Source organism: Neolamprologus multifasciatus, chromosome 18, assembly GCF_963576455.1.
Source record: "Neolamprologus multifasciatus chromosome 18, fNeoMul1.2, whole genome shotgun sequence".
NCBI classification, from domain to species: Eukaryota; Metazoa; Chordata; class Actinopteri; order Cichliformes; family Cichlidae; genus Neolamprologus; species Neolamprologus multifasciatus.
Window position 1 is genome coordinate 11,761,234 of NC_140456.1, and position 24,109 is coordinate 11,785,342.

The window sequence follows — 24,109 nt, forward strand, 5'->3', positions numbered from 1 at the left end:
ATAAATATTTATACTTGCTAAATGCTAAATCATCTCCCTGTTTCACTGCTTCTTATGAACACAAATCCACATCCTTCTCCATGTTTCTCTGTCTGCAGTGCGTTAGTCTGGATAAGTTTGTGGCCTACACAGACGAGTCCCAGATGATCCATGAGGCTTTGCACCTGCTGGAGGAGAACAAGTTCTGGGCTGGCGTGGTCTTCATGGACCTGTATCCCTGGACCACAAGTGTTCCGCCACATGTCAAGTACAAGATCCGCATGGATATTGATGCGGTGGAGCGTACCAACAAGATCAAAGACAGGTCAGTAATGAATGACTACTCAACATTTGTAACCCCCTAAAATAAAGCTAAATGACAGCTTTTATTGTACCTTAACCACTGCACTCAGAAAGTACCCAAATCCCTGAAGCTTTTCACATTTTTTATATTGCACTGACAAGCTAAAAGTGTTCAAATTAGATGTTCTTTTGTAATCAATTTGCACTCAGTCCCCCTCCACAATGATGAAAATTCTTTAAACTGATTACAAGGATGGAAGAAAAAGAAACATTCAGTCGACAGACCTTGAAATATAGCGCAGGCTTTGCTGCATTTAATATTCCCAAGCGCCATTGAGTGACCTCTATAATTCTTAAACTGAAAAGGTTTGGACTCAAGGAGGTGACTATATGATCAAACTAAGCAAATGGGTGAGCAACTCTTACAAAGTGAAAACCTGCGTGTAGTTTACAAAAGTTCTTCTAAAGGACTGTCAGAAAGTAGAAATTAGGTTATTTGGTCTGATTAAACCAAGATTAGACTGTCTGACATCAATTCTAGGCACCGTGTCTGGAGAAAGCACCCCAAACAGTGCACTATGGCAGCGGTCCCCAACCCCCGGGCCTCGGACTGGTATCGGTCCGTGAGTCGTTTGGTACCGGGCCGCGAGAGTTGAGGCTCAGGTCTGAAAAATAGTTTTCAGGGTTTTTATCCGTTTTCAGCGTTATTTTCTTATCGTTTTTATCGTTTACTCGGTTTTCCTTGGTCTTTTCACGTGTGTTATGAATAAATCTTCTTTTTTTCGGTACCGGTACTAGTTTTATTTTGTTGTATTTATCCGCAACACCTTAAAGGCCGGTCCGTGAAAATATTGTCGGGCATAAACCGGTCCGTGGCGCAAAAAAGGTTGGGGACCACTGCACTATGGTGAGCATGATGCAGGGGTGGGATTTTCTTTTTAGAGCCAACACAGGGAGAATGGTTAGGGTTGAGGGAATTGAAATAATAGAGCAAAGCACAGAGACATCTTCCATCTCTGTGCTTTAAATGAAAACAAACTCCACTGGGCTCAAGACCTCAAGGTGGGTTGAAGGTTCACCTCCAAATAGAACAATTACACTAAGGACACATAAATCCAATACCGGAGTGGTTTGGGGACAGCTTTGTGAATGTCCACGAGTAGGTTGTTGGAGAGACCTAAAAATGTCCCTCAAAAATTAAGAGGATTTTCAAAGAATGACAGAAAGTCGTGAGCCAAGGAATCACTGTGTCATAGCAAGGAAACCCTTTGGTGCTTCAAAGCCGAAGGTGCTTTAGCAACAAGCTGAATAAAGTGTCTGAATATTTAGATTTGTGTGACAGTTTTTCCTGCTGTGCAATAGTTTAAAGAAAATACAGTTTTGAGCATAACATGTGAAAAAGAAAAGCGTCCTTGCAGTCTAACCCATGTTTTTGATGCTTTTGTTTCATTGGAGTAATTATTTATTTTTTCGATGCAAAAAATACCTGAAAAACTTCCTCTTTACAGTTTAAATTAATTTATCTTGGGACCAAACAAAGAGCTCATAATTATAATAAATATCTTTGGCAATAACAAAAGCCATTCATGGGCTTTAATTGTACTTAATTAAAAGTAGAAATAAAATTGATTAGATCCATCAATATCATTTTAAAATCAAAACCAATATCATTTAAAGCACTAAATATCCCTGTCAGCTTGCTCCTAGATTTTTTTTAAAATCTTGTTACTGCCGCTTTAATGAGGCAATTTATATGGATTTGTGACATTCCCCAGAGGAAAAGCATCTCTCGCTGTCTTCCAAAGGTTTTTGGCTGTTCCATACCTGCCCTTTCATCCAACCATGTGTAGCTCTTACATGCATTTCCCCTTTCTCTTTGATCTCTTATTCATAAGCAGACAGTATGTCAATATCCCCCGGGGTGAACAAGCAGATTTAGCTGTTTGCAGCACACCAGCAGGCTGTAATGGAAGCAGAGGGACTCCTGCCGCTATACAATTGAATAATCAGATTGTAAAAGAGCTTTGAGTCAGACTTATCCGCTTAAGTAAAATCAGCTGGCACAGCGTTAAAGACTTTGGCTTTAGGATAATTTATGGTGGAAAGAAAATCAGTGGAGATTGTGGCCGGGATTATTTAATACAACTACAACAACAAAAGCTTATATATTACTCTGATATGATGACAAACACCATAATCGCGTAGATCCGGACATCTTTCATTCTTCTGTGTCCTCTCTCTCAGGTACTGGGATCCTGGTCCTAGAGCAGACCCCATGGAGGACCAGAGATACATCTGGGGAGGTTTTGCTTACCTGCAGGATATGATTGAACACGGCATCATTAAAATTCACACAGGCAAAGACTGGCCACTCGGGGTCTACGTCCAGCAGATGCCATATCCATGCTACGTAGATGACCTGTGAGTTTACCAGTCACTGCAGTCATGTAGCATTTTTCACAATATGCCTTTTCATTAAAAAAAGCTTTAAAAAGAAATACATAAAGCACTTTCTGCACATCAGAAAGTGTAACAGTGCTTTAGAGGGCTGCAAAACCTATTATTAATAGAAAAATATACAATTAATTGCAGAATAAAAATGATGCTCCTGTATATACTGTCCATGCAACTGATTCAATTTAACCTACATTGGTGTATAGTTAAGGTGAAGCTTTAATTTATTAATAGATGCGTTGAATAACTGTCCAACTCGGTGATTGACTGCTTAACTTCTTTCTGTGTGGACAGGTTTTGTAACTAAATTTCAGTAGATTTCAAAGCCCAGTCAAGCCGACTCAGACATACAGTAATGTAACCGTGAGGAAGAGAATGAAAACTCACATTATGAATTAAACATTTTCAGCCTAATCAGCCAACTTGAGTGCTGGTTTGTTGAAAGCTAAGCCAAGGACAGTAAAAAGGTAAATTAAAAAAGTCTGCTGTTTCTTTCATGCCATTCATCTTGGTGGCTCTTGTTTGAACATAGAGTTGGGTATTGCTGTTTATTGCAGTCTGTATTAGTGCTATTCTAGTTATTATCAATGGAGGAACCAAATGTGTGAAAATTTCTAGTAGGCGTACTACACTACACTGAATTTCCTCACTAGAATACAGCCTTTTTTTTGGAAATATGTGCTGCTCCTTTGTTTGACTAAAATTGAGATTAATGCATTCTGTGCTGAGAGATCACAGAATCAGTGTAATCCTAATTCCTTCCTCTCTCCTACTTCCACTCTAGCTTCATGATCACACTGAACCGCTGCTTCCCAATATTCATGGTGCTGGCCTGGATCTACTCTGTGTCCATGACAGTGAAGAGCATCGTGCTGGAAAAGGAGCTCCGTCTTAAAGAGACCCTCAAAGCCATGGGGGTCAGCAATGGAGTCATTTGGTACACGTGGTTCATCGACAGTTTCCTCATGATGACTGCGAGCACAGTACTGCTGACCTCTATTGTCATGGTAAGAAAACACAAAGAGCTGGAGAGAAAAGGTGAAAAAAAGCTGAAAGTAAGACTGAGGGAGTTTTGTCAGCTCTTAAGAGTATGTTTTTTCAAACCTGCAGCTTGACCCTTGGGCCTATATGAACTCAGTTAACATGTTATTAATGTAATAAAAATGCAAAAAAACAGTTAAATACCAAATCCTCGTATAAACTAATTTATGCTTGAGAGGTTTAATTACTGTGACCTTAATTATAGGGCCCAAAAATACTTTGTGGCTCCACACAGATGGAAAAATTGCTAAATATGCCTCTTTTGAATAGTAAAGGTTGCCATACCAAAAGGTTGTTTTGGAGGGTTCATGTTTCACAGGGTTTAATGCTGCCCTCTTGTGGATGATATTAATATACATACACACGCACACACACACACACACACACACATCTATATATATATATATATATATATATATATATATATATATATATATATATATATATATATATATATATATGTATGTATATATGTATGTATATATATATATATATATATATATATATATATATATATATATATATATATATATATATATATATATATATATATATATATATATGTATATTATGTGTTTTTCCTCTCTCTACCTTTTTTTAAACCCTAAATGTGCATGTTTAAATGTGAAAGTAAACCTCACCGCAGAGATAGTCATGCTCTATATATCTCCTTTTTAATCTCAGGGTGGCAAAGTGTTGCATTACAGCGACCCGATCCTTGTCTTCTTCTTTCTGATGACTTTCACTCTGGCCACCATCATGCAGTGTTTTCTGATGAGCGTGTTCTTCAACAAGGCCAACCTGGCAGCAGCCTGCAGTGGCATCATTTATTTCACCCTCTACCTACCTCACATCCTGTGCTTTGCCTGGCAAGACCGCATCACCACGAGCATGAAACTGGCTGTAGTATGTTTATTTTTTTGTTTAAAGTACAAAATCAGACGTGAAGTTATGCTTTTCAAGCATAGTAAATATGATTTACAGTGCTTAACACATTCATTAAACTACTAATGTATAGTTTATACTACAGTTCCAGTATATGGTGTATTTTTTATAAATATGTCAAATTACTCTTATTTACTTCCATTTCTGAACAGAAAGAATTGTTTTAGCGGTTGTATGCGTGATTAATTTCTATGAATTTAGTCTGTTTGCATTATAAATAACAATAAAATTTTATTAAAATAAAATAAAAGTTTTTAACAGATTTCAAAAAAATTTGTGCTGTCATGTTTTATGACAAGTCTAATAAATTAGTTAAGCACTGTATGTAAGTAAATCTCATGGTAAACATGAGCAAATTTAACCCAGCTGACTTTCATGACTACACACAGATATTTAGCAACAAATGAAACGAGTGATCATCCTGTTTTTTTTTTTTTACCCCTTATGTTTTTCAGAGCTTGTTGTCACCTGTGGCCTTTGGCTTCGGGACAGAGTACCTGTCGCGGTATGAGGAGCAGGGTTTGGGCCTGCAGTGGAACAACATTAAGACCAGCCCCTTGGAGAAAGACACTTACTCCTTTCTCACCTCCATCCTCATGATGATTTTTGATGCTGTCCTCTATGGTATCCTGGCCTGGTATCTGGATAATGTTTTCCCAGGTTGGGATTCCTCTAATTTGTGTAGCTTACTTTATATTCTACAGTATTTTAGCAATTCATTGATACTATGAGCTTATTACTAATAAAATCAAACTATTTGTGTCTGCCCATTAGGACAGTATGGCATTGGTCGGCCATTCTACTTCCCGTTCCAGCCCTCCTACTGGCAAAGACCTAAACCCTCACACACAGAAACGGCAGACAGAGGTTAGTCAACAGCAGAGCAACACTATGACTAAAACAGGTGTCAAATACATGAATTTCTACCTTTATTCTTTATCTTTAAAATTGCGGCTAGAAGGGCAACTTATCACCAGAAGAATAGTGTTGTTGTTCCATTGAATGTCAATATACGGTGAAGTTAAGGCTCATCCAGCCCATCCCATCAGTGTCAGAGCTGGAAGTAAAATCTAAAGCTTGTTAAAAGACAGATAAATAGGGTGTCTGCACTTTGAGTAACTGTCCCTATAACCATATGATGGGTCAACAAAGCCAGTGTATTATTTGAACAAAGAAAAGATTAGGTGCTTTCTTTCGTCTTTCTTTTTAACTGAGAGTAAAAATCGATATGTAACTTCAGCGCTTTCATGGTGATGATTTTTAATTATAGGCCTGGTAAAACTTTGATCAAAAAGCATGCTAGTAAGCTGGTGTACTGTCTATCTCTTATAGTTCCTGAGAAACCTGAACCAGAGAACCAAGAGAAGGATATCGAGAGCACACCAGAGACAAACACCTGTAACGGCTCAGCCAGCAGGAAAATCTGCAAGCACCACAGTAAGAGGGAGCAGCGGGAGAGACAGAGGGAACTGCTGAAACAGCAAGAAGAAGCGCCAAACCAGGAGGACGGCCAGGACTCGGGAAATGAAGGTGATGACACAAATACAGAAGAAAAGCTCAGAATGCTGAAACAGTAACTTTGACTACACTTCACAGACTAAACAAGGAGAAGGCATACTAGATAATGACACAGTTGGAGAGAGATGCCACACTGCATGTGAGGAACTCTCTGGGGGCACCTGGTGGAAACATGCAAATCCTGCAGCAGAATGGAAAAACACAGGGGAAAACGGAAAATGACAAATTTGTGCTGATTAGAAGCTGTAATTATATTGTTATTAGGGAAGCTGCTGGTACAAGGCCTCAGTCAGGTTAGTGAAAGGAAGGGAAAATAGTATTAGGTAGGTAAAATACTGAGAAATCAGACTAAAAACTCTCTTTCCTCGAAGTGCTCTCAGAAACTTTCTTTCAGAAAGAAGTCCATCAAATTAAAATAAACTTTGAGAGCTACTGTGTTATTTCTGTCATGTTTTGATAATATTTTCGATCTGTTTTTGCATGCAGACCAGTCGTTCTTTGAGCCTGACCCAGTAGGCCTTGTGATGGGGGTGCAAATTCAGGATCTGGTGAAAGTCTTTGATCGAAGCTCTCGTCCAGCTGTCAACTGCCTCAACATTAATTTCTATGATGGGCAGATCACATCCTTCCTGGGGCACAATGGGGCTGGAAAAACCACGACAATGTAAACTGAAATGTTGTTGTATGAGTGTTTCTTACAGAAAGTACACTGTTTTTTTTAAAAACACACACTGAAAAGATGTAAAGGGAATTCATGTAGTGTGTCTGAGCGGCAATGATTCAGCAACATTTCAGATTTGAATGGTTTTCACAGAAGCCTTTATGCATGGAAGCTCCCTGCAAGGGTATTTCATTAAAACTTGACAATCATATCATATTCAAGTCTTTAAAAATGGCCTATTCAGAACTTTCTGTTTGGTTTAGATTCAAACTGAATTTTGATAGCTACTTAAAGGTTGGTAACACCTGTTTATGATGCTCTGTTTCTGGTTTTTGCAGGTCCATCCTGACCGGGCTCTATCCTCCCACATCTGGCACAGCCTATATTAATGGGAGAGACATTAGAACTGACATAGACATTATCCGCACGTCAATGGGGATGTGTCCTCAACACAACATCCTCTTTAACCAGTAAGTTCCATTTTAGGTAATTTATTCAACTAAACAACCAACAACAATATTAATACTTTTTAAGTTATTCAATCATTCACAATCAGCCTTCTTACAGAAACATCTTACTGACTGCTGCTGTGTTTTGTACCAGTCTTACAGTAGAAGAGCACATCTTGTTCTATTCACTGCTGAAAGGTCGGACCCAGGCGGAGGCAGAAAGGGAGGTCGAGGACATGCTTGTGGACCTTGGGCTGCCTCACAAGAGAGATGATGAGGCTCAGAACCTCTCAGGTCATTGCTTGTTTCTCTTTGTGTGTGAGAGAAAGCAGGAGAAAAAAAATCTCTTTTAAACATCTGTTCTATTCACATTAAAGGCGGCATGCAGAGGAAATTGTCGGTGGCTATGGCGTTTGTCGGAGGGTCAAAGGTCGTCATCTTAGACGAGCCCACCTCAGGAGTGGACCCCTACTCCAGACGAGCCATTTGGGACCTCTTACTGAAATACAGAACTGGTAAAAGCTGTCTGTAAAGTCACATTTAATGGTCTGGTCCACACTTTAACTCTCTCAGTAACTTCATTTTGTAACTCTTAAAAGGTGTTTTTTATCCTCAAGTTGACTTTTCACTGTTCCAGAATTTACTGAAGAATGAAAGAAAGTCTTTTGAAGCTGTACAGCTCCCCTGAGGCACTTGGATTTTGTAGAGAACTGATCAAAAGGGGAAAATTCAACTGGGTGGCTACAACAAAAGACAGAATTTTAGTCATAAAACCAATAAATTCTCCATCCGCTGTAAAAGCACTGAAAAGCTTTGGTATCACACTACTACTTACAACAAGCCAAGATTTTGATAAAAGCTCGCTCCTTGTGCAGGCCGCACTGTGATCCTGTCCACTCATCACATGGATGAGGCCGACCTGCTGAGCGACCGCATCGCCATCATCTCCAAAGGGCAGCTGCACTGCTGCGGGTCCCCCCTATTCCTCAAAAACTGTTTTGGAGTTGGTTTCTATTTGACGCTTGTACGGAGGATAAAGGACCTCAGGAAGAAGGAGGTGAGGATGAACTTTTGTGCTTAATCAACCATCTGTAATGCTTCTCATCTCAGCACAGGTTTCTGCACAGAAAACAAATCTGTTTCTACCACAGACATATGCAAGAGAATACGTGATTTTTGTCTGCTCACTTTTTAGTCCGAAAATCCTCTTTTTCTTCTTTTGCATTGTTCAAGGTGTTATTTTCTATTTTTGTCAGAATAACTGTGACTGTGCCTCAGACTGCTCGTGTTCCTGTTCCATCTGCACCAGATATAAAGATGAGTCTCAGAATCAGTTTCAGCATCTAGACAGAGTTTTGGATGGTAAGTGGATATCGTATATCCCTTTAATCTTCCTCCTCATGAGCAACGCCTCAGGAGTTGGTTTGTTTTTGCGTCTGTCTATGTTCTCTTGTTTTTCTGTTCCACTGAAGACAAAGTTTACACAAAATGTAGATTTTGGAAGACAGTTTTTGGAAAACGAAAGGATTTTGGCTCGCTCTTTCTTCTTCAAGGTGTGTTTTGGAAAGTAGAACTCGGTTTTCAAGTTCAAGTTAAGTTTTGTTTTAGGGTAAGGATGAGGATAAGGGTGCGGCTACCACACTGGATATCAGAGAAGTCACTGTAACAATACTATTGGCTAAGAGCAACATTAGAGGTAGCACATTTTAAAATTGGTGCATTGGGCTTAAAGCAAAGCCCCAGTTTCTCAAGACTCTCAGAACTCTGCTTGGTTCGGCTATGGTTTTACCCCCTTTTACTTCTCAACCAGCAACCTACTTGGCCCATTTAACACTAGAATAAATGTGACTCTTTTACACTTTTCATCTACTTTTACACTTTTCATCTATCATGCTAGCTCTGACTTATGTTATCATTAGCAGCAACAGGGTTATCAAGTGCATTATTTTACACTGGTTTCTATGCGCAGTAGTTTGAGGTATAAATGAACATAAATATTACATTTTAAAAAAGACCAGATCCACAAGGTCCAACTATCAACACAATATTTAACTGTTAGCCATAAAGTAACTGGTGCTGATATTATCACATGTGTGTTATTAACTCAATATCTGTATCTATGAGTGGAGTCATATAGGTGATGCTTAATGAATGTGGACAGGGGTATTATTACTATTACTATTATTATTACTATTTAAAAAAGGCCCAAAATACTGCCTTCAAAAATGTAATTATATGTAAATTTCCATATATTTTGTTACATGAGAACAATGTCAAATGTTAGAGTTAATAGAATCTGGTAAAATGAAGTTTACTTGATTGATATGCATTAATTATTTGAATAAACCAGCCTTTATGTATTTCAGAGGCATTTTATTCAAAATTATTGCTTTATGTTTACTGAGAGTGAAGAATCATTCTTTGACTCTAGGCTTGTGGTGTTGTTATATATAAGAAACAAAGCCAAAGGCAATTGAGATAATATATGTTTGAACTGTCTGTGTCTGATTATAATTATAATCCTGGCAGCAATGGAGTCATCAGTATTCAGATGACTTACTTACATACACTCACTCACTTTATTAGGCATACCTGGCTAGTACTGATGTGGACTGGGTTGGTCCATATTGAGGTAATAGCACCACACAGTTGCAGTAGATTTACTGGTTGCACATCTATAATGTGAATGTCTCATTCCACCAAATCCCAAAGGTGCTCTACTGGTTTGAGCTCTAATGGCTGCGGAGGTCATGTGAGTACAGTTGGAGATGATCTGAGCTTTGTGACATGGTCAGCAACAATGCTCGAGTAGGCTATGGTGCCGCAATCATTTTTAGTTGCACAAGTTTGTGCGCACAGACAAGGAATTTTACTTTGCTCTCTTCATGATATGGTTAAATAGGCAGTAACTAATTATGTAACTTATCCCCAGTTATATCCCCACACCATTACACCACCAGCAGCGTCTGAACCACCGGCACAAAGCATGCTTTCATATCGCTTGTTTGGGAGCAGAAATTGAGACTCATCAAATCTACAACATTTTTCCAATATTTTGTGTCTAACTTTGGTGGGTCCATGCAAATTGCATCCTCAATATCCCGTTCTTGATAGGACTGGTAGTCATTGGTCTTCTGTAGCTGTAGCTCAGCAGGTTCAAGCTGTTCTGCATCCTGCAGAGATTGTCTTCTACCTTGGTTGTAACAAGTGTTTATTTGATTGACTGTTGTCTTCCTTCAGCTTAAAGCAGTCTGACCATTTCCCGGCTGATGTCTGAAAACAAAAAAGGCATTTTCACACAGAGAACTGATGCTCACTGGATATTTTCTCTTTTTCTGATCATCCCCTGTAAATCCTAGAGATGGTTGTGCGGGAAAATCTCAGTAGATCAGCTGTGTCTAAGATTCTGTCTCAGAGCAGCTTGTCTGGCACCAACAATGATGCCACAATCAAAGTCACTTAAATCACATTTCTTCCCCCTTTTGATGCTTGGTTTGCATTCTAGAAGGTCGTCTCAACCATGCCTGTATGCTAATTAGATATGCTTAAATGCACTACTGCCATTTCTGTTAATAAGCAGTTGAACAGGTGTAAATAATAAATGTATCGTACAGTGAAACTCCTGGTGCATAGCATTACCCTTTTACAATAGAGCCCTGCCTAATAAAAATGTAGTAGTAATGATAATAATAATAATAATAATAATAATAATAATGTCATAATAATAAGAGGTTTTTTCTTTTGAATCTGGCCACAAAAGTCTTTTACTGTTGGAAGAAGCTGTTCTTTATGTAAGTGGGCGCCCTCACAAGTATAGCAGAGGAGCATGTGTGTGTGCAACCTGCTGAGTTGTTTATACGTTTCAGTATGGACTTGTTGAAATTTGCATCACTTATCACTTATCAAAGTTGTAAAACAGAACATAAACAGATATTTTTTTTTCACATTCTCAATTTAATGGTCATATTGACCCATGAGCTTGCTATTACTGTTCTGCCTGAGGACACGTACTTAAGATGCAACCCTGTGAAGCTGGTGAAGTATAAATTTGCTTATGCGTTTATGTGCTTGAATAAAATTGTTTGTTTTTTGGGTTCTTTTTTTTTTTGCATCTCAAGCAGTTTTTGTTCCTTTGTCCTTGTGTTGGTTTCTGCTACTTTGGGAACACTTTGCTCTTAAGTAGCTCATTTATATGTGAATTTCTGTCCTCTTTCCAGGGGATATAGACAGCATCACAAGTCTTATCCACCACCATGTCCCCGAGGCCAGGCTGATTGAGATGATTGGACAGGAGTTGACCTATTTGCTCCCCAGTAAAGGGTTTAAACATCGGGCCTATGCTAGCCTGTTTAGGGAGCTGGAGGAGACACTTGCTGATATGGGTCTAAGCAGCTTTGGCATTTCCGATACATCACTAGAGGAGGTACGGATGCCTGTGGTTTGTTGATACTGTGGATAGCATAGTTAAGAGTCTTCAGAATATGTATTTATATTTAATTTTGGAAAGTTTGAATTTTGATAAACCCTGTTTGAAAATTCTGATAAATGAAATAAAGAGCCAGACATCCACAGCATGTCTTTTATCCTGTCTTCCTTCTCTCACCCCAACCGGTCGCAGCAGATGGCCGCCCCTCCCTGAGCCTGGTTCTGCCGGAGGTTTCTTCCTGTTAAAAGGGAGTTTTTCCTTCCCACTGTCGCCAAAGTGCTTGCTCATAGGGGGTCATATGATTGTTGGGTTTTTCTCTGTATCTATGAAGCGCCTTGAGGCGACTTTTGTTGTGATTTGGCGCTATATAAATAAAATTGAATTGAATTGAATTGACATTGTAAGAGAAGTTTTTTGCCCTTATTAGTACTTTTAAAAGCTCTGAAAAGGTCAACATTTGTTTTCATTGGATGGATTAGAAAAATTGTGTACTTTTAAACATTACATGCCTCTGCAGCATTTTAACTATATTAATACATCTGTAAAGTTTTTTTTAAAGACCAAGTGCTATAAGATTTCAGCTAATGTCTTTATTAGACTTGGATCTTGCATCTTTTCTTCTTTTCTCTTTTCTGCTGTTGCTTTCTACCTGCACACAGTTCTAGGGATTTGTCAGTTAAAAATTTAAAAAGAAAAAAGGGTACGATATATTCAGAACATAAAGGATGAACTTATACTAAATGAATGAAAAGTTTTGAAAGTTAAGGAAGTTCTTTTTCTCTCTCTGCAGATATTCATAAAGGTCACTGCAGACGGAGAAGCTGCGAATAATGCCACCACTCCTGGTAAATACCACCACTGATATTCTCCATGGCCTTTTGCTGGAATTGAATTTCTGACCCTTTTCCCAGTCTCACACCTGTTTTTATTAGGCTGTTAGTGTTGCGTATCCTCGAAGTAGATTATACAACTGTGACTATAAAAGCAGCCAAAGTACTTGTTTAGATTTCACGTGTGGTGTGGTGCTTCATTTGTCTTTTTTTTCAACCCTCTAGTTTGTGTGTATATGTGTGTGTTTTTTGTTTCACTTATGTGTCCTACTTCTAGAACAGTGGATGTTACAAGGGAGAAAAAATGGCTGCAAAGTTGGCATAGAGGGAGATGAAGGTCAGAGCGTTAAGAGCCATTAGACTGAACTCTGGCAATATAAATGCTGTTTTTTGTCACTGGACCTGGGCCAATCAGATCTTTTTTTTTCTTTCATCGATTAAATATTTTATACCTAACTTTTTATGTGGGACTTGTCACATAAGGACAGTTATTTATAATACTCTGAAAGACATTTATCCCAACCAGGGAAGCAAGTACCCCAGAGAGTACCTTTCCAGTAGCTAGGGGTACTATAACCATTAATTAAAGAAGTGACCTCAAAAAGTTAGATAATGGGTAAGCAGTAAAAATAATAGCCAAAGGGAATGCATACACAATTAAAATGTAAAAGTGACTGGGTACTTTAGTCAACACTGAAAATTTCATACATATTATCTATAAATTGAATTCATAGACCCAGAAAGATATCTGGATCCATTTCAGTTTATGATATTTTCTTGAGAACAGCAGTTTTTCTTTTTTACAAGTGCCACATATATGTTGGAGTAGAAGTCTAACTAATTACATGACCTCTTTGGCAGGTGTAGAAAAAGTGTAGAAATAAATTCTACATGGGTTAGATGAGGTTTTCAGAGATAATTATATACCCATTTCCATTTATATTTGATATTTACATGTTTACATATTTGAATCTTTATGTTTGCACTTTCAAAGCAATAATATTTGGGGGTCCGAACAAGGAAGTTGTGCCACGAGTGAATTTATCTTACATCCATCTCCATCTTACTGTTTATAATAGCTCAGAGAGAGTTTGAACCACATAGCGATCCCTTCGGTTTCAAAAGTATGGCTAACTAAACTATTAATAAATAGTATGGCTAATTCATAGACTGCGGCTTAACAACTACTAAGTCTTAGTTGAGGAAGAGATTAAACATGCTAAAATTACTAATGAAAGTATGGCTAACAGTTTTTTTTAAACAACAATATTTGGACATGGAAAGATAAAAGCTTGTACAAAAGTTGGAATTGTTTCCTGAGAGTACAGAATAATCTGTTAGTTATTGATTTACAAGAAAATTAGTCTAAAACAGCAAAATAGTAGACAGAATGTTGAACTAGTATCCTAGTTGCTATGGACGGGAGATACAAGTAACTGATTATAATGAGAAACATAATAAATTCAAAGCAGATTAGAAACATTATAAGAGGAATTCACCTGAATATGAAATGAAAAATGTTGATGATAAAGGGTTTTAGTCCACCTGACATGATAACCCTGAGGTAAATCAAATTAGAAAATGATGAAAACTGTTATACACTGCTGTGAAATATTTTTGTCCCGTGTTCTGATTTCTTATTTTACTGCATATTTGTCACAGTTAAATATTTCAGACTTTTTTAATATAAAGACAACCCAATTAAATACGAAATGCAGTTTTTAAATTATGATTTTATGTATTAAGGGAAATAAACTATCCAAACCTACCTAGCCCTATGTGAAAAAATAATTGCCCCCTGACCTAATAACCGTTTATGTCACCCCTGCATTCAAGTGTTTGCAATAACTGGCAATGAGTCTTTCACATCACTGTGGAGGAATTTTGGCCTGGACGTTGTTGCAGAACTGTTTGAATTCATCTCATTGGAATGGTTTTAAGCATCAACTTTAAGATTATGCAAAGAATCTCAATCAAATTTACATAGAATACCTTTATTTTTATTACCTGAACCATTCAATGATGGATTTGCTGGTGCTCTTTTGGATCGTTGTCCTGTTGCACAACCAACATGTGCTTCAACCTCAGGGGACAAACTGATGGCCATACAGTCTACTTGAGCATTATCTTGTAGAGAGCATAATTCGTGGTTTCATGGCAGGTCATCCAGGTGCTAAAGTAGCAAAGCCGCCATGAAAACCCTCAAAAAAGTTCAGCTTTTGTCTGGTCTGTCCACAGACAAAACGCTTGGAGACCATCAAGATATTTTTTGGTATTAGATCAGCCTTTTTGTTTTTTGGTCAGCAGCGGTTTTCACGCTGCAGCTTTTCAGTAGATGCCATTTTTGCCCAGTCTCGTTCTTATTGTTAAATCATGAACTCTGAAACAAGTGAGGCCTGAATTTCTTGCAATTTCTTTGGTAGGCTGACGACTCCTGGGAAAGTGCACCACAGTTCACTCAATTTGCACATAAGGGTGTTCACTGTGGTTCACTGGAGTCCCAGTTGTGTTGTTTTTTAAAATCTTTCAACCCACTTCACTTTGTCAAGTGTATTTTTGATTCAACAAGAAATTAATAATTGATCATTTATTATTTACTCTTTGTCTGATATTAAAATTAGTTTGATGATTTCAAACAAGTGTAAGTGTGACTGCAAAAAAGTTCTATTCGAGCTCAGAACATGTTTTCTGTGACCATTCAAATCCTTTTGTGTTAAGCCTCACTTAGCTTGAATGGCCCAGGTACAGGCTGCCTTAGTTAGAATTTAGTGTCTGTTTTTGCTGCTTATATGCTCTTTTCTATTTATAGTGCTGCATCAGATTCATATATTTACTCACATTCATGCATTTGTGGTATTCAGAAAATATATTCATAATCCTCAGAATACTTTAGATGCCTTGCTCAGTGGATTTTAGCAGTAACACTCATTCACAGCCTGTTCGCACATGCAGATTATGCTGTTCATCTAAAATGCTTGGTTTTCTGTAGATATGGTTTTAGTGCTGCTTACTGTTTTCTTGTTGAACACAGAACATAATGGAGTGAACCCCACCAACCAGTCATCGGACAGCAGTGCAGGAAAGGGCTCCAGGCAGGTGAAAGGTGGATTTCTGATCCTGAAACAGTTCCATGCTCTGCTGGTAAAGAGGTTCCACCATGCCACACGAAGCCAGAAAGACTTTTTGGCACAGGTACAGGATCTCATAAACATGGGAATGACGTGATGAGTGAAATGGCTTTGTGGTTGCATTGTGTGGAGCATATAAACTGAATAGACTGGTGTGAGTTTCTTGAGAGACCCATTTGAATGAATTTGACGGTTTTAACAGATACAATGTGTTTATTGAGAACATTTTTTGAGCCAAATTTGTTTGGATGTATCTGCAAAAGTGTCCGCTTATTTTGCACAACATTTTCTAAACTGTTGTTATTATGCTTGTGACTGTCTGATTCCAGATCGTCCTTCCTGCCAGTTTTGTCTTGATAGCACTGATCTTCACCATGATTGTCCCTCCTTTTGGAGAATATCCCAGTCTCACTCTGAGCCCCTGGATGTACGGACAGCAGTTCACCTTCTTCAGGTGTGAAGGCTTTAGATAAATCTTTCAGTTACATGTTGGATGATAGATATTTGCTTTTTTCTCCAGTTTAATTTTCTTCTTTGTATTTTTTCATCACTGTATTAGCAATGAGAGGCCATATGACCCCAAAATGAAACACTTTATAGAGCGCTTGCTAAACCCACCAGGCCTGGGCACGCGATGCATGGAAGGAGAACCCCTAGGGTGAGCATTATGACTAGAGATAACAACACTCCTTCTGCTACATCTTAGAGCACTGATGCCTATTTTTTTAGGGCTCATACCATGCCAGGAAACAATATAGTCAAACAAACACATCTTTAAACTGTATCCATATGTATTTTTTAATAGAAGCAAATCTGCAGAATCTGGATCTGGAATAACATTAAACTCATTTAAAAACATAATATTCAAATTTGTTGTCAAATACTTTAACTTTAAGCTTCATACTTCCGTTTTGACTTATTAATCCAAAAGACTCAAAATCATAACAGTCAGCTCCAAGAAGTTTGGAAGGAAAACAAAAAAAAAAGCAAAAGCAGTGAGAACAGAACTTTTTTTTTCAGTACAATAACAAGTAGCATGATACAGGGGAGTCCCGAATAAAGGTGGGAGGTAGTGACTAGACCACTCAATCTCTAGATGCTGCTGGCGTTGAAATAGAATGAGCAGATGGCTGATGGAGACTTCGGATGAGACTCCGAGGACAGTCCGAATGAGCTGGGTGTAGGGAGGAGGAGGGATGAAAGGCACAGTGAGATATTACAATGAATTTGAAAAGCAGGAACGTTTTGGAGAGCATAAGTAAAGTGGACAAGAGCTGCAAAATTAAAATTTAGAATTCTGACAAAAATGAAATAATGAAGAATTTAGGGCAGCAAAAAAAAAAAACCTTATTGAACTCTTGCTTAAACTTCATTTAAGTTATTTATTGGAGAACTGCAAAAAGCAAAAAAAGCTTCATTAAGAAAGAATAATCCAGTGGCTGAATTATATACAGTGGATGGTTAAAACTACAACTAAGTATATACAGTGCATAGATAGTAGCTTTACCACATGAGTGATTTTACCTTTGCAGTTTAATTTCTTCACTCCTCTCCCTCCAGAGTTCCCTGCAGTAACAGGACCCCAGAGTGGGAGTATCCTGATGTCTCCCCAGCGGTTAGCAACATCTTACAAAGTCCTGCATGGAACCAGAGAAACCCATCACCTTCCTGCCAGTGCAGCACAAGTAACAAACTGACCATGATGCCCATCTGTCCAGATGGTGCAGGAGGTCTGCCCCCTCGCCAGCGACTGGAGCCAACGGGAGACACAATGCTGGATCTGACTGACAGGAACGTCTCTGACTACTTGGTCAAAACCTACCCCAGCCTTATTAGAACTAGGTGAGTTTGAATGTAGTTGTAAGCTGTACTCAAAAGGTAAAACCAGGTGGATTTAAAGAAGAAATACAAGTGTGTTAAAAACCCTCACAGAGTTGGAAAATATGTCCTAAAGGAAATTAAAAGGAGAAAAGGTTTAAGGCAAAAGAAAAAACAAAGAGCTAAAAAAAAAAGAAAGGCAAATAGCAAATAGTAATGATCATTCTCCATTTCTTTTCACAGTTTGAAGAGCAAGTACTGGGTGAATGAACAAAGGTAACAATTTTATTTCTTTGTTTAATGTTTTTTTTTTTTTTGTTTGTTTCCCCCATTTTTGGGGAATGTGTTAAAGACATGCTGATGTGAGGAACTGTGATGTGAGTGGAAATCTTCTGTCCTCAGATATGGAGGTTTGTCAGTTGGAGGGCAACTCCCCATCCTGGATGTGGACCCTAAAGACATCCGGAACGTTTTTCATCAGCTGGGACGGATGCTCAACATCACTGGGGTGATTATTCTTGTGTTATGATTTACAGATCGAGTGTGCAAGTTTGAAATAAGTCAATAAAAATTAATAATAATGAACTGCTGTCTGCAGGGTTACTATAGCAGACTTGCCCTGAGGGACATTGGCACTTTCTTACGATATATGGAAAGTGAATTCAATATAAAGGTAGGTGTGCAGCTTGATAGAAGAGTGGGTTTTTCCACAAATAGCAAAGTGGTAGAAATGACTATAAACAAAAGCAGTTTGACAGTCTAATCACTTTCTGATTGTCTGTCATGTCATTGATTGATTCCTGTAAGTTAGCTTAAATGTTTTCCACTTGTAAATTTATTCTGAAGACTACATTTGCAGATCCTCTATGTTGTATAACAGGCTGATCACACAGTTGCGGGATGTGCTCAATTAGTTCTGTTCTTCTCTGCCAGGTGTGGTATAATAACAAAGGCTGGCACGCCATGGTGGCCTTCATCAATGTGGCTAATAATGCTATTCTGCGAGCCTTCCTGCCTAAAAATGCCAACCCTGTAGAGTTCGGGATCACTGCCATCAACCACCCACTAAACCTCACTAAAGAGCAGCTTTCTGAAGTCACTGTGTGAGTAATAACTGTAGTTTTTTCTTTTTTAGCTGTGTTTAAATGTATGTGTTTGTGTAGTCTGTAAATCAACCATAGACTGTATAAAAGATGGACATAGGTAGAAATCTGTGGGGAAGTGCCTTAAACCTATGATCTTTTCTAATGATCCACAAAGTGAAATGCAAAAAGAAGACTGATTGCCTATATATGACTAGCACATACAGCATATTATTATACATACCATATTTAATGACCCCTGCTTTTCACTTGATTTACTACTCCCTAGTGACTATAAACATTTTCCTGGTGGCTTTACTGTCTCAGTTTCTTATTTATCAAATTTCATTTTCATTTTATAAATTATGATGCCATTTAATTTAGTCACATTAGTGTAAATTGGACGTTAAATCAGGATGTGATTAGGGATAGGCTCCGTCAAATTCACTTCTTACTCATCACGTCTTGTTTCAGCATGGTGAAAGCCAACATGCTCAAGTCCATATTTTCAGAATAGGACTTCAAAAACCACACGTGATTTTAAATCCACCTTTTCTGTATAGTCTTTGAAGTCCAGCGCTCAGGTGTTGTGATGGACACTGCATATGTACAGACCACAATCTTATTTTCTATCATTTTGGGACCTGTTTCTCTTATTATGAAAAGAAACTGAACAATCAGAACCTAAATGTGCAAGTTACTGTCTGTGTTTCTAATGTTAAGCTGTGAAGTATCACATTATTTGGATTTAGCTTAATATAAATGGGCTGTCTTTTCGGTAGGCTTAACATATCTAGTAAGTTCAAGTACTGGGCAAAGGTTTCAAGCCACCTTTCATTTCTTTATATTTTGTTTCCAATGAGCCAGAAGTTCTTTTAAAAGTGATCTTGAGAAATGCGTTCTGAAGCTTTCTGACGGCCTTTGAAAGATTTTCTTTTTCAATCATTTTCAGTTCAGACTTTGTAACTGACCATTTTCAGAGGAATATATTTTTTAACCACTTAAAACTGACTTATGAAACATTAAATCATAAAAAATGCACCTAATTCAAGGGATGAAGGAATATTGTTGTGTTTACACATAACAGACAAATTGGCAAAGAACCAATTTGAAGTTGTATCTTTTAGCACTTTGTTACTAGCAGCCTGTCACAAAAAACACATCATTTGTTCCCATTTTTTAGTTCAATCTGTAAAAATGCCAAAGAAAACAGAGTTTGACAGACATGAGAACGTATTGTTGCACCAATAAGTTGAATCCCAAAGATTCAACTTATTGTTGATTCAAAGATCATCCTCCACTTCTCCAGAAAAAAGGAGAAATGTGGTGTGGCTCAAGACTTTGGCACAGTACTATAAAGATATATTTATGGCCAAAAAATGCTTTTATTTTTAATTATCTCATTATTAATTCTGAGAAAACCTAAAGCCTCAAACCATTTGTGACTTAGCATGGATTCAGCATTGTTTTTAGTCTCTTAGTAACAAACCCCAGAATATACAGAACTGACTTCATCTGCTTCCTCCATCAGGCTGACCACTTCAGTCGACGCCGTGGTGGCAATCTGTGTTATTTTCGCCATGTCCTTCATCCCTGCTAGCTTCGTCCTCTACCTCATACAGGAGCGTGTGACCAAAGCCAAGCACCTGCAGTTCGTCAGTGGGGTCAGCCCTGTAGTTTACTGGGTGACCAACTTCTTTTGGGACATGGTAAGTGAAGCTAGACTGGCTTAAGTGAAATGTAATAACTGTATGTTAATATATCCTATATCAGTTATTTTTCATACTATTGGATTTCTGTCTTCTTACTCACTCTTCATGTTTATCTAGATGAACTACACTCTCAGCTCTGCAATGGTAGTTGGCATTTTCATGGCTTTTGACAAAAAGTGTTACACATCACCATCCAACCTGCCAGCACTAATAGCACTCCTTTTGCTCTATGGGTAAGCTGTTGTTTACTTTAATTTGGTTCAGTTTTGTTGTTCTGTTGCTATGGTATAACAAGACAATAACTGAATAACTAAATAATTGACAAAAGGTTAATAGAAAAGTTCAAATGAAAAGTACAAACAAAGAAAAAAATATTTTTAATTGAGAATTTTTAAAAATATGTTGGTTTTTGTCTTTTAATCTCTTGCCTTCAGGTGGTCAGTGACACCCATGATGTATCCCTTGTCCTATATATTCAACATCCCGAGTACAGCATATGTGTCTCTGTCCTGCATCAACCTGTTCATAGGCATCAACAGCAGCGCCATCACTTTCATCCTGGAGCTGTTTGAAAACAATCGGGTATGCACTGATTAAAAATCATGTAGCCTTCTAACATTTAGCTGCACTTAATGCTTATTTGAATTAATCATTACATCTTACATTATGTTTTGCATTTGCACAGTTATACTCGCATTCCAGTTCAGCTTCACCAGTAACTACAGGGCAACATTTTCAGTGCTATTACTTTTGGAATGAAGCAGCCACAGCTGAATCGCATACATTTATAGAACATTACAAATGTTTTACAATAATGAGAGAACATTTGAAAGCAAAGTATATAATTTTTGTGAAATAAACTGAATAATTCATGAAAAGTTAATAGATGGTGGTTTGATGAAGTAGCAAAACAGGATTCTGAATGAAGATAGGAAACAGGACGAGACCTGTAAAGTCTAGACACTGGAGGATGAGTTGGATGAAACGGCAGGTGATGGTTTGATTGGGGATCAAAGACTGAGGTGATTTGAGTTTGAAAATTGGAAGTAAGATTGGATCAGAATTCTTCAGTGGGAAAGGAGATAAATAGAAGAGCAAGAACAGACCAACACATGAATGCAGAAAGACATGAGAACACAAATGTTCCTTATTAAACTCACACAAAAGCTTTTTCATAAAACAATACAGTGATAAAACTGTCACCAAACAGTATTTTGTAACAGTGACTGTTTATATTCTAAAATATTATAATACAGCAATATTATAGTGTCATAATATCTACTATATAATATTATTATATGTATTGTAATATCACTGAGTAAATATTATGGTCATTTTATTCTTGCTCCCTGATGGCTGAATGAGTAAAATGTGTTTTTAACCATATTTTTTGAATACATGGCTGCTCCTAAAGGATTTGAACATATGGCAGCTGATGTTTACCAGCAGGGACAGAATGATCAGAATTGGGATTAGAGTCAGGGGAGTGCTGTTGGAGATTATATGGCTTTTTAGCACCATAGCAGGAAAGCACAGGTGTTATTCATGACATTAGGTGCAGATCTATACTAAGTCAGGACAATGTGACAGTTAGCTGGCACGCAGAGCACTAGAAACCTTACACTGAAGCAGTTAAGTGGAATTTCTCTTTTATAAAACAGATATATAGTAGGTGCTTACACAAAAGCTGATCAATTGTTTGGCACAGCTGGGGAAGCATGAGGGAAGTTAAGCTGCTGGTCTGCAGGGCAGGGGATAACTAATAACTGCAGGGCTTTTAGACTCCTGATTGACAGTTTGGTGTGAACATGTAAGTCGACCACAACAACTGCCAACACCAATGCTGGCAAGTGGAAAATAAAGGAAAAAGAGAAGCAGAAGGAAGCTGAAGTTGCAGGGAAAGGGCACATATGTGCAGATGTGCTCTCATCGTGACAGGTGACTGCCTGCTCAAAAAAAAAAAAAAAAAAATGGAGATTGTCCTTCCCTCCAGATGGTTCTGTCCAATGCACATCTGTACACAGCTTCTCTCATGACATATGAGTCACGAGAGCAGCTGAAGGTCAAATGGGCTATATTTTGTTGCCTGATATTTCCAAGGATTTCAGAGAATTTGTGCATTTCTATGGTGAAAAAACTGTTTGCTTTCTACATGGATACATTTAAAACCCATTAAAAAAATTAATTGCTATATTTTAGACTTATCTGTGTAGGCGAAGCAAGACATAAAAATGATCACTGGAAAGGAAGAGGTTTTTTTCAGCTGAAAGGAAGTATCTTTCTTAATTTCTAGAGTCTTGTTCTTTGGGAGAAAAATAGGAAACAGCTGAGGAAGGCTGTTCTTATATCAAATGTGCAATTAACATAAGAAAAGACATCTGCTCCAGTGTCAAGCATGACTGGGTGGTGGGTCTACTTTGAAGAAAATTTCAGCAACTTTTTAAAGTTTAACAAGGAGAAACTATGTTTATACCAATTTGATTTGGGAGCCCCTGGTTATGTCTCCCAAGTTAAATTGGTCCAAGCGCAGACCTAGCAATTCAGACAACCCCTAGACAGACAGAAAAAAGAAACAAATGAACCTCACCTGGACTATGGATACGAGAACCTCGGCCTGGAAGAGTGGAAGCGAGACCTTAGCTTGTGGACCTTATTGGGCCTTCTTTGTACCCCATCTGTGGATTCCACTGTTCGGAAGTGCACTTGAAACCAGGATAGATGATCGATTTTGTAATCATCAATCTCTGGCTGTATGTTGTGTGAACTCAGGTGAAAAGAGGGTGAAATGTCAGCTGATTATCACTTATATGAGGTGTTTTGGGAGGAGAACCTAGAATAGACACAGGACATGCTAGAGAGATGTCTCTTGGCTTGAAAAGCTGGAGGAGATGACTGAGGAGAGGGAGGCCTGGACAGTTCTGCCCCCATGACCTGGATAAGTGGATGAATATATTTTAGGTCCTCAGCTTTCCCTCAAAACCAAAGTAGAATATTTGCATTTCCTGGTCATTTATATCAGCTGTTCATTCTTAGAACATCTGATGCATTTGAAATTTTTTTAGAAAAGATGTTGCAATTATGTGATATATTTCTATATTTAGATGTTTGAGGTAACTTAAACTCAATGTGTATATGTGTGTTTTTGTGTGGCCAGTCTTTGCTCGTGTTCAATGAGGGGCTGAAGAAAGTCCTGCTGGTGTTCCCTCACTTCTGCCTGGGACGGGGGCTGATAGACATGGCCATGAACCAGGCTGTTACTGATGTGTATGCCCGCTTTGGTATGTACTGTGTACCTATCCATCATTTTAGCTGATAAAATTTCATACTGTGTGACTTGTGAAAATATTCAAGCCAATTTTTTCCAAATTGCTAATTTGGGTTCTCGTAGTTTCTAGTAGTTTGTACTCTTAATACCACACTGTAGTGTCATGTCTGGGGTAGCAGACGTGTGGTGTTGAGAAGGAGGACCCAAGATGCAGGCATAGACTGTGATGCGAGTGAACTTTATTTACACGAGTGACAAAGTGGCAAAAACAGGAAGAGCAAAATGGGGAGTTAACAAAACCTAAACTGGGGAAAACTAAAGAACTAACCTGAAAATATAAGAATGCAGAGTGATGAACCGGGCAGAGAGACACAGAGAAAACACAGAGTTACACAGATGACATGACTACAGGAGGGAAGCACAGCTGATCCTAATTCACATAATGATAGGAAGACACAAGCTGAACACAGTGAAGTCACACATGGATCTACAAAGTAA

At 38.2% G+C, this 24,109-nt stretch overlaps 1 protein-coding gene across 2 annotated transcripts in view; it reads left to right on the forward strand.

The window, feature by feature from the left end:
* Positions 1 to 24,109, forward strand: part of LOC146497428 (retinal-specific phospholipid-transporting ATPase ABCA4-like) — a 52,322-nt gene that overhangs the window by 20,017 nt on the left and 8,196 nt on the right. Inside the window, exons 13-40 of one of the 2 annotated variants that reach the window (XM_085139827.1) lie at positions 99 to 304; positions 2,527 to 2,703; positions 3,521 to 3,743; positions 4,462 to 4,683; positions 5,178 to 5,382; positions 5,497 to 5,589; positions 6,055 to 6,252; positions 6,727 to 6,904; positions 7,240 to 7,371; positions 7,505 to 7,644; positions 7,728 to 7,865; positions 8,226 to 8,407; positions 8,607 to 8,712; positions 11,568 to 11,773; positions 12,567 to 12,621; positions 12,884 to 12,943; positions 15,638 to 15,798; positions 16,064 to 16,188; positions 16,294 to 16,392; positions 17,295 to 17,576; positions 17,796 to 17,828; positions 17,955 to 18,060; positions 18,151 to 18,225; positions 18,486 to 18,655; positions 20,166 to 20,343; positions 20,464 to 20,579; positions 20,781 to 20,928; positions 23,501 to 23,624. In XM_085139827.1, coding sequence (XP_084995953.1) covers positions 99 to 304; positions 2,527 to 2,703; positions 3,521 to 3,743; positions 4,462 to 4,683; positions 5,178 to 5,382; positions 5,497 to 5,589; positions 6,055 to 6,252; positions 6,727 to 6,904; positions 7,240 to 7,371; positions 7,505 to 7,644; positions 7,728 to 7,865; positions 8,226 to 8,407; positions 8,607 to 8,712; positions 11,568 to 11,773; positions 12,567 to 12,621; positions 12,884 to 12,943; positions 15,638 to 15,798; positions 16,064 to 16,188; positions 16,294 to 16,392; positions 17,295 to 17,576; positions 17,796 to 17,828; positions 17,955 to 18,060; positions 18,151 to 18,225; positions 18,486 to 18,655; positions 20,166 to 20,343; positions 20,464 to 20,579; positions 20,781 to 20,928; positions 23,501 to 23,624 — 4,138 coding nt within the window. The remainder of the gene's footprint in view (positions 1 to 98; positions 305 to 2,526; positions 2,704 to 3,520; positions 3,744 to 4,461; positions 4,684 to 5,177; positions 5,383 to 5,496; positions 5,590 to 6,054; positions 6,253 to 6,726; positions 6,905 to 7,239; positions 7,372 to 7,504; positions 7,645 to 7,727; positions 7,866 to 8,225; positions 8,408 to 8,606; positions 8,713 to 11,567; positions 11,774 to 12,566; positions 12,622 to 12,883; positions 12,944 to 15,637; positions 15,799 to 16,063; positions 16,189 to 16,293; positions 16,393 to 17,294; positions 17,577 to 17,795; positions 17,829 to 17,954; positions 18,061 to 18,150; positions 18,226 to 18,485; positions 18,656 to 20,165; positions 20,344 to 20,463; positions 20,580 to 20,780; positions 20,929 to 23,500; positions 23,625 to 24,109) is intronic. The other variant, XM_085139828.1, reaches the window with a different exon arrangement.